General features: G+C 30.9%; 1 protein-coding gene across 4 annotated transcripts in view; it reads right to left on the bottom strand.

Moving 5' to 3' along the window:
- LOC106465050 (DNA polymerase zeta catalytic subunit-like) overlaps positions 1-10,376 on the bottom strand; it is a 200,582-nt gene that overhangs the window by 84,813 nt on the left and 105,393 nt on the right. For all 4 annotated transcript variants that reach the window (XM_022392860.1, XM_022392861.1, XM_022392862.1 and 1 more), the window contains exon 18: positions 829-947. In XM_022392860.1, coding sequence (XP_022248568.1) covers positions 829-947 — 119 coding nt within the window. The remainder of the gene's footprint in view (positions 1-828; positions 948-10,376) is intronic.

Below are 10,376 nucleotides of genomic sequence, written 5' to 3'. Positions count from 1 at the left end.
TGTTTCAAAGCCAAGTTATTTCTTTAATCAGGGCATTAACAACCTGATTGTAAGATGGAAAAGCGTCATTGATAAGAATGGAGACTATTTCATTTAATAAATTTTTTGTTTTGATATATAAGTTGTTCGAGTTTTTTCATCTAAAAAAAAAGCAGCATTAATTTCTTGACAACCTAGTAGTATTTGAATAACACAGTCATAACACAAAACATCTGTTGCAGCAAAACTGCTTAGTACACAACACTAATAAAATCCAATACACAGGAGCAACCTTTATACTTACATAATCCCAGATTAAAAATACATATTTGCAATCACAAATTAAACAATTAGCATGCATGAAAATACTTGTAACTTGAAATTATACAAATAAACTGCCATTTCATGAAAATACATGTAACATATCTCAGATAATTTTCTGGAAAAGTAGGTAGTTACTATAATATATAAACCTTTGTCACTCTCTGTAATCTTTCTCTAAAATCAGGTATTACCTTTCAAAGCAACATACTATTAAGATTAATACAAAGCAATTGCAAAAATTCAGCACGTAAAGCATACTGCACATAAATGATTTGTGCAGTCTACGTTTTACACTTTTGCTTGTGATCAAAATGTGCCCACATTTCATTGTAAAGCAAATCAAAATTTTTGTTGAAACAATTGACATAAGTGCTCTCACACAGATTTTTTTTAAGCTCGATAAGTAAAAGTAATTATGATAACAAGTACCAAGGTCACTACAAATGTTAATATTTTATTAACTACACTAACACTTCTGATACATTTATTGACCAAGAATTGCTGATTTCTTAAAACAGTACTTACTTATTTAGATAGTTGACTTCAGAAAACCAGTCACTAAGTGTACGTCTTGAGTACAAAGGTACCCTCTGGTGTAAAACATGGTAGTAAACATTCTCAAATGTGTATATATTTAGAATGACCTGAAACAATACATTATAAGTTTTCATACATTATACCATAATACTTCATTTGCTGAAATTCATAAAAGTTCCAGAACTGACTGACATATAAGTATGACAAAATGCAACATAGAAAATACAGTAATGGTAAATAATTCGCAAAATTAAAATAGTATATTGGTAAACACAAAAACAACATTTAAGGCAATAGCCCTTCATTGGGTTTCTAGTTAGAATAAGACTGTTAATAGAAGAGTTAGAGTGAAAGAAAAAATTAATGTGTAACATATGGCTCAATAGCTTGAGAACAAGTTCTTAAGCTACAAATGAGCTGAGGAAACTAACATTCAAAAATAACAATAATTAATCAATTATTTGGTATAAAAAAGTAGTATATATATATATAGTAAATAAAGTAATGGAAAAAAGAAAAAGTACAGCAATAGTGTGAGGAAATGAATTCAATGAGAGAATGAACATGTGCATCAAGTAATACTGTTCAAAGGGATACAAAAATAAAAGGTAAGGGAACTTAATAGGAGTGAAGAATCACTGTGAAAAAATCAATATAAAGGTAACAAAAGTGGATGACTAAAAAGATCAAGCTAGAGAGGAAAAGGAGTGCATACATTGAACAAAAATGTGGTGAAAACAAATTTTCAGTGTGAGAAAGTGTAGATCAAGTGTACGGTGGGGAAAAGGAAAGGATAGAGTTAAAGGAAAGAGAACTCTTCATTCCTTCCAAAGGGATTAATAGTGTATAATTTAAAAATCAAACATTTTTCCACGCATTCTCTTTGTGTTACGGTGGATAGAGCAAATATGATTGCAAGCATGGAAAAGTTGGAGATGCAATGTGAATAATTGCTAAAGTATCTACCTTTGGCTTTTGTAGTCTGATTATTTGTTATACAAGAGATACGTACAGCATGACACATCTTGTTACAGATCACACAATATATCAGGCTTGTTGAAATGCAAGTAAATGACTGTTGTATTTCCAAATACTAATATTTGGAAAAAGTGTTTGGATTGTGCTCTTTAGTCATATCCAACTCATTGCATCAAAATGATTCAATGTACAGAGCTCAAAATTTTCATAAATTTTACTGATATAAACTGTAATGTTTTTATATATTAAAAGTGGTTCCATTTATTGGAAAAATAGTTTCTCAGTACTACATTTAAAAATTACATCAATAAAAATATAATCAAACCTTCACATACAGTCCGAGTGAAAATCGTGTTCTTGTTGTGAGGTGAGTACTTTTATTTAAAACTGTGTTTCATTATAAATAAACAGTTGTCACACATACCACAGTTATTTTTCTGTCTGAATATTGAATACCTAAAATTTGAAATATTTTGTAGATTTTTGTTTGTGGTGCCATTCAATAGATGGCACAGGAGTTTTGGTTACATACATAGATAGATACAGACATACAAACAATGTCCATTATAGTAAGATTTATATTCATTTCTTTTCATAGTCTTTCTTCACCCCTATTAAGTTCTCATGTCTATTATCTCTTTGAAGAATATTGTTATGACAGCAGAAGTCATGTGATGCTGGTAACACGTGATGAGTATCTAGAAGGTTCCTGAAGAGGGTACTGTGTTCTAGACACCCTCTATTGTTGTATATAAGTGCGGCAAATAAAGCGAAACAATTAATTGGAATTGGAATAGCAGATAGAGAGATTGAAGATATAGACACAGTTAATTGAGTCAAGTGAGCAGTGGGGACCATAAATAAAGTTTGTGAATCATTGTGAATTATAGCATGTGTTTAAGTTAAAGTGACTGTGGAAATTAAATGTATTGCAATGTTGAATTGAGAAAGAATAAACTAGTTTTATTTAAGAAAGGACTTGTATTGGCTGAAGTTTCTCGGAAAGGATTTCTACGGAAAATTAACAAACGAGAACAGAGACGTAACAATATTACTCGATGAATGCATTAATTCTCTTATCAAATTCATTCCCTCGCATTGTTAACTGTATTGTTCAACTGCTTTCTTTTAGTTTATTTACTATGATTTACTATATATATATATATACGTATACACTACTTTTTTATATACTGAATAATTGATTAATTATTGTTATTTTTGTGTGTTAGTTCCCTTAGCTCAAGCCTTTGAGCCATATGTTACTTTTTTTTTTCTTTCACCCTAACTCTTCTATTAACCCTTCTCAGACGGGTCACAGGTGAAAGGCTATCTCATCTCGTTTGTTGACTTGCATTCGAAATTTTACTGAACTACTATTTCATGAATTTATATATCATATATATTTGGTATCAAACTGTAGATTATAATTCAAATTTTAGTACTATATATTACTCAATTTCTTAATCTAAAAGCAAATATAAAAAAAACACAGATAAACATCAATTTTTGTGTCACGTGGTATGTTGAATGTAGCACTGGTTCACATTAGATGTTTGTTAAGTCAAAATACTAAGTCTATAGTTTCGTACGAATTAGAAATTCAAATTACCGATATTGACAAACTAGAATATAAAATATAAGCCTCTTATCTTTTCAATTTGCTAATACATTTTGCATGTAATAAATCACACACAGTGGCACCCAGCCCACCTTTTTCCATTTTTTGTAAATGCTATTTTATATACACTTACTTCTATATATGACACGAATAACCAATCGAAAGCTCAGAATGTCCCCCTAGTGGCTTTCTAAGCCATTTTAATGGACTTGGCACCATTTCTTTAGTGTGTCTTTAGTCTGCTTGAAATTTCATATTTGTTTATACTAAAATACATCTTAGTTACTAAGCTTTATAAATCATAGTGTAATTCTATGGTATTCATATAGTAATTTATGATTTTTTAGTTAGTAAAGTGTATATATAAAATGTAAAAAAAATAATTTTAATTTCATATCCTCCCCGCGCAAAATTTTTAAAGGCTTAGCAGCCTACGTCATGCAGCAACCCATTACAAAGGTCATAACTAGAAGAGATAATTGTTTGCTTTACTTCTTTAGTTACTGTTCAATGTTTTAAGAAAAATAAGTTTAAGAACTTATTTCAAAATAGCAATAATCTATATACATATATATAAAATATAATAATTGAAATGTGACTGTATTTTACAAAATACTAGTCCACTAAATCACAGCCAAGACAAGTTACTTTGCACAGACCAAAGATCAGTTTTATGTTATTTGATACAGTAACATGAGTGAATGTGAGCCGCATCATTGTAACTTCTGTATTGTTAGCCAGGCATGGCTGAAAGGTCAATATAATAAAAATAATAAATATATATATAAATGTATAACATTTTGAGATTTATGCTATTTCCTCTAAACATTTATGTTTTCGTGTTATAATTTGTGTTCATTCTAGAATGAAAGAGGCATAGTTATATTTATTTCCTAATATTTTATGATGGTTGTGAGATTGGTCAAATCTACCGAACCCATATAGAGATTAATTACTGAAGATAACAGATAAAATATAAAGTTTTTTCTTAAGAAATGTTTGATAACTATCTTTACATTACAAAGATTTAGCATGTGAAATTTCAAAATTTTCTGATGCATAAAAATATTTTTAATTTTAAAATGAATATTACTTTGCATGATGGATAGGCAACATGCGAAAATAAAAAAAAAGACATGAGAAAAACATTTCTTTATAAACCTTAAGACTTAATAAAAAAGTAGATATTTTGCATATGACAATATTGTAATGTTTACTGATAAACTGCCACATTTCGTTAACATTTGCTTACTAATTTAAAAGTTATAGCATGAAAACTGTAACAAGCATAAAATGGTTATGGTGTCCCGTGCTGAAAGAGTTAACAGTTTTATTCTAACTAGAAACCAGATGAACGGCTATTTCCTGAAACGTTGTTTTGTGTTTACCAATAAAATATTTTAATTTGCCAAATTTTAACCATTACTATATTTTCTATTTTGCATTTTGTAATTCCCTCACCCATGCAATTCTTTTATTACTATACATAAATATGACGGTCAATTTACCAACTATACATGCTTAACATACAGACAACAAGGGACATTTCCTCCTTCAAGGCTGTTCCCTCACATTCATCTTTGAGAAACAAAACGTTTAATTCTGTTTATTTTCTGAATAATTATTGTATTTTCTTTTAAAATTCTTGTAAAGTGTAAGCTTCCAACACAGCTGATGGCAAGTCATTCCACAAGCCAATCACACTGTTAGAAAATTAATACTGTCTTAACTGAGACTTATTCTTTCTTTACTTAAGCTTGTATCCTCTCATCCAACTGTCTTCAGAATGTAGCACAAAGAAATTAGAAGCCTTTAGCCTATCAATTGCCTAGATAATCTTGTAAGCTTCCATAAGATCACCACCTACCCTTCTTTTTGCAAGAACAATAAGTTAAGATATCTTAATCTATCTCTGTAAAATAACCTTTCATTCTCCAGAATCATTCTAGTAGCTATCCTCTGAGCCCATTCCAATAAGTCATTATCCTTTCTTAGATAAGGAGACTAAAACTGTACACTATACTATTGATCTGTATAATTTTAACTTGTGATCAATGTGTTTATAAGTACACCTTAAAAATTCTATTAGCTTTACCATAAGCAACAGAATACTGTCTAGATGATCTGAGTGACTTATCCACCAATATGTCAAGATCTGTTTCCACAGTCACATCTATATAAAATGTAGGACCTAAATTATGATAACCCATATGAATTATCCATTTGCTGAACATTATTCGAATTGTAGTATTCATGCATATTACATATTTTCTACCTGCTTTTATCAATATAAGAATTTAAAAAATCTTTTTTTAGTCTGATTCTATGCAGTTTTAACATAAACATGTAGTTCAAAAAACCATGAGTTCTTTTGTTTCATTTATCTTTGTTCCTTTGTTGTTCTCTAGTAGATAGTATCTACTTTGCTTCTGGATATATTGCTGCAGCTTTACACATTGTGCAAAACAGGTCAACAACAGCAATGTCCTTCAGTGGCCAAGTAATGATATTTAGTGGTTACAGCTTTCATTATATTTTAAGAGAATGACCAATTACATGCTAATGCACATCTGTGTAAATCTGACTTTCTGTCAACACAGAGCATTGGATTAATGTCAGTTCTACAAATTCGACACAAATTCGAATAAATCAATGGAAAGACTTCTTGAGAGGCGAAAGCAGTTGGCTATTTTACTAATCCTGTAAAAGGCAAATGTCCAGTGTCTACATAAGTAATTACACTGTGTTTCACTTAACATCATCTGTCTGGTCAATTTATTTTATTAGCTCAAACTCGGTCATTTGGTTAAACTCAAATTCTTGACAGTTTTCCTAAGTGTACCTCCCATAATAAAGTAGGCCCATCTGATACTTGTGCAGAAATTAGTTTCTCCTGAGAATATCACAATACTAACCAAATAATCCAAGTCATTCTGTAGCACCTCAGCATGCTATACAGCTAAAAATAAGAGAAGAAAGTTTAATTTTGTTCACAGATTTACTAATGTATTATTTGATTACCTACAGAATTTTAGCTTGCATTTATATTCAAGGTAAATCAAAGTGTCAAGTCTAATATAAACTATCTGTTCTTTAGGAAATGAAATTCCACTTTGTTTTAGCCTTATCGTATACTTGTGAAAAAAGGGTTTAATCATTGAATTTCATATCGATTTTTTTTTTGTAATTTCAAGCTCAAAAAGTGCCTAAATAAAAGAGATTCAGTCTGTTATTAGGGAATTATAAGGTTAACAATTTGAAGTCTGTAGCTTTCACTTTATTAACAACTTTTATAAAGGTAACAGTAAGCAGTCTTTTGCAAGCTTTAAGATTATTAATTATGGTTACTCAGTTGTCTATCTAAACTGATTTAAATGTGATATAGTACATACAAAAGACTAAAAGATTTCAACATGGCCAATGGAAAAATGCAAAAAGAAATCATCAAATGAATATAACTACTGTTGGGCAGTAACATCATCATTAGTAGCAATGTTACTAACAGCATCACCTTTTTAGCAACATTCAAGGTAACGACACTATTTTTCAAATTTAGTAATATTTTTGGTAAATTGTTAAGTATAACAGTGTGTTATTCATTACTCGTTACTTTTTAAATTCAATAACATTATTGCCTATTAATATACTTAAAAGTATAATATAACTAATAACAATTAGTAGTTAAAACTATCTGGTTAAAACAATAACAATAATTAATAAACTAATAAAAACAACCACAAATAGTTGTCTGTAAGCTATCAGAGTGGGAGGTTATGTGCAACACTATGTCATACAAAAGTGGCAGCAGTTCGAGTGAAACTCCCTGTAATCCGTGGCCATATCTTGACAAATGCTTTAAGCTTACTGGAAGAATGAGTGGTGAAAACTTATCATACGAATGGTTACTTTGCTTGCCTTTAATGAAAATGCTCATTGTTAACAGTAAATCTGCAAGCAACATAAAAAACACGTCTCCATAAAACATTTCTCTGTTGCTAAGGCACTTGAGTCTACAGTGAAACAAGTTGAAGCACAAAATAAATGAATAATGCATGCAAATGAAAGTAATTACAACACACCTCAAAAGGTTGTAGTTGATTATCAAGAGAAAAAAACAACAGCTTCTAATGTTTGGATAAAACTTCCAATTGTCTGAACAAAAGCTGAATGGGCTACTATTGGACTTCTTGGTTTCAGAGTTTTTGTCATTTAGAGTTGTCGAGTCAACACCCTTTAGAAATTTAATCACATCACTACAACCAACAAAAACAGTCATTTCTCGAAGAATATTAATGAGGCAAATGAATGAAGCCTATGAGGAAAAAATTAGCCTTCTCAAGTCCCAACTAGCAGCAGTCAAGATTTTCACTATGACTGCTGACATTGTGGAAACAGGTAATTATATAATAAATAATCTCTAAATTTTTTAGTTTCTAATATTCTCACAACTTATAAACAATACATTGTTGGAGGTTTGTTTTTTTGCATTGATTTTTATTAGACTGTCATCATATTTACTATAGTTAATTTTTAAATACTGGAGTTAACCACTTTTGTTATTAAAACAATGTTTGGAAACTGACAGACTATTATTTTATTTCAAAACCTATTTATAAGTCACTGTGAACTGGATAAATGAGGATACACTGTAATGTAAGCACACAGTTATCGCCTGCCATCATACAAAAGGACATCATACCTACAATCACATTGAAAAGGCACTGGAAGCAGTATATGTTTATTACTGTGTCTAGAATAAAATTGTCAAGACTAAAACAGATAATGGCACAACTTCATCAAGGTTTTCAAGTTACGGGCATATTTTATAATTATCTGAATTCGCCTATATATTTAAATTACCAAAAATGTACAATTCCAAGCAATAGCCCTTAGTCAGGTGAGCCGTGACCATGTTTTCCGCAGCTGGTCAACCGGCTCCACAGAATTAGTCCAATTTTTGACATCATGCATGCATTGGCCAATTAGGGAGAAGTTCTAAAATATCACAATAAGAATATATAATTAGAGAGAGAGAACAATCTGTGTTATACAAACACAGGTGTGGGAAGGAATGAAATAATGGGAGGAGAAGAGATATATATTTGCTATATAACAGATATAAGTTACAGCCCACATTCATATAATTATCCCTTTCATGCCTACAAGTCTTCCCTTAATTTTAATTAAATCGTCTGGTGTTAGCCAGAATAAAATATTAAATAGACCATTTGTAATTGTGGAAAAGTTAATTTTATGCACAATATCCAACATACATACTCCTATTTGGATGAGTTTGTTGGATGGTTGTTTTGGTTCATTTGGTCGGATGTCAGATCATAACATTGCCCTTCATGGTTGTGATTATCTGCCTTGTTATTAATTGTCAAAATTATTTTTTGTGCTTTTATGTTGTAAGTTTAAATAATAGATTGATAACTTCTTTTACAGATTGTTTTCCAATGATGCATCCACCATCTCTCCTGACCAACTGCATGGTGATGATGTAGTCATAGATGAAAATTGTGATGATGATGATGAGGTATTGTCTCGTTCGTGTATATGCATTTTGCCAGGCCATCAAAGGTGTGCCTCTCATACATTGAATCTCATTGCTACTACTGATTTAGATAAAGCTTTAAATAATGCTAGTATAAAAAAAAGTGTCTTGATCAGCAATAGCAAAAGCTCAAACCTTATGGAATAAACAGAGCAGAAGCACTGTAACTGCCGACACAATTCAGAAAGAAATAGAAAGATGCTTGGTTGTTCTTTGTCTAACTTGTTGGAATTCAATGTTTGATGCCCTAAGTCATGTAGATAAATTAATATCTAGAAGTGAGTCAAGTGACCAAGCACTAGACTCAGTTTTTGATTAACTGGGCATTTTGTGGCTGAATCCATCTGAGTAAGAGTATATTTTTGAATACATTCAAGTCATGAGACTTATTGTATCTTGCAGTTTGAGAACAAATCATTCATGGGACTATTGATTCCTACCTTGCATGTTTGTCTACCCAAATTGTGTGACTTGAACAATAAACATTTGCAGATTTGTAAACCCCTAGATACCAGGTTTCAAAACGTGTTCAACGATGATGATTCAATTCTTTCAGCACATTTTCATCTTAGTTTCAAGCTCTTCTGGCTTCCAGAAAATCAGGAGGAACAAGTTCAACAAAAAATTATTGCAAAGATAGAAGAACACACAGCACAATATGGTACAGAATCCCATAATTAAAATAGCACGACAGAATCAGATGATGAAGACAATTATTTCAGATGCCTGCAAATAAAGAGGGCAAAAAGTGATGAAGTAGTGGTGCTTTTCTAGATAAATCTCTTGTAAAGTCTGTTTACAATAACACATTTTTAGATATAATCTTAAAGTCAGTTTTCATTTCATTAAATACATCTATTCCATCAAGTGCCATACTTGAGAGGGTTATTTGGGGTTGGAAAAGATGTGGTGAGGGCAAAAAGAAATGAAGTAGTTGGTGCTTTTCTAGATAAATCTCTTGTAAAGTCTGTTTACAATAACACATTTTTAGAAATAATCTTAAAGTCAGTTTTCATTTTATTAAATACAGCTATTCCATCAAGTGCCATACTTGAGAGGGTTATTTGCGGTTGGAAAAGATGTGGTGAGGGCAAAAACTAATGAAGTAGTTGGTGCTTTTCTAGATAAATCTCTTGTAAAGTCTGTTTACAATAACACATTTTTAGATATAATTCTTAAAGTCAGTTTTCATTTTATTAAATACAGCTATTCCATCAAGTGCCATACTTGAGAGGGTTATTTTCGGTTGGAAAAGATGTGGTGAGGGCAAAAAGAGGAGGAATCTGTAAGGCAAGCTTTGAAAGAGTTGTTTTCTTGAAATGTAACAGTGATATTGGCCTCCCAAAATAATCATTTTGACACTACAGTTATTACATGAAGTAA

This window comes from Limulus polyphemus, unplaced genomic scaffold (assembly GCF_000517525.1).
Source record: "Limulus polyphemus unplaced genomic scaffold, Limulus_polyphemus-2.1.2 Scaffold1818, whole genome shotgun sequence".
Taxonomy (NCBI): Eukaryota; Metazoa; Arthropoda; class Merostomata; order Xiphosura; family Limulidae; genus Limulus; species Limulus polyphemus.
Note: the sequence above shows the minus strand (reverse complement) of the source record. Positions and strands in the feature narration are given on the sequence as shown.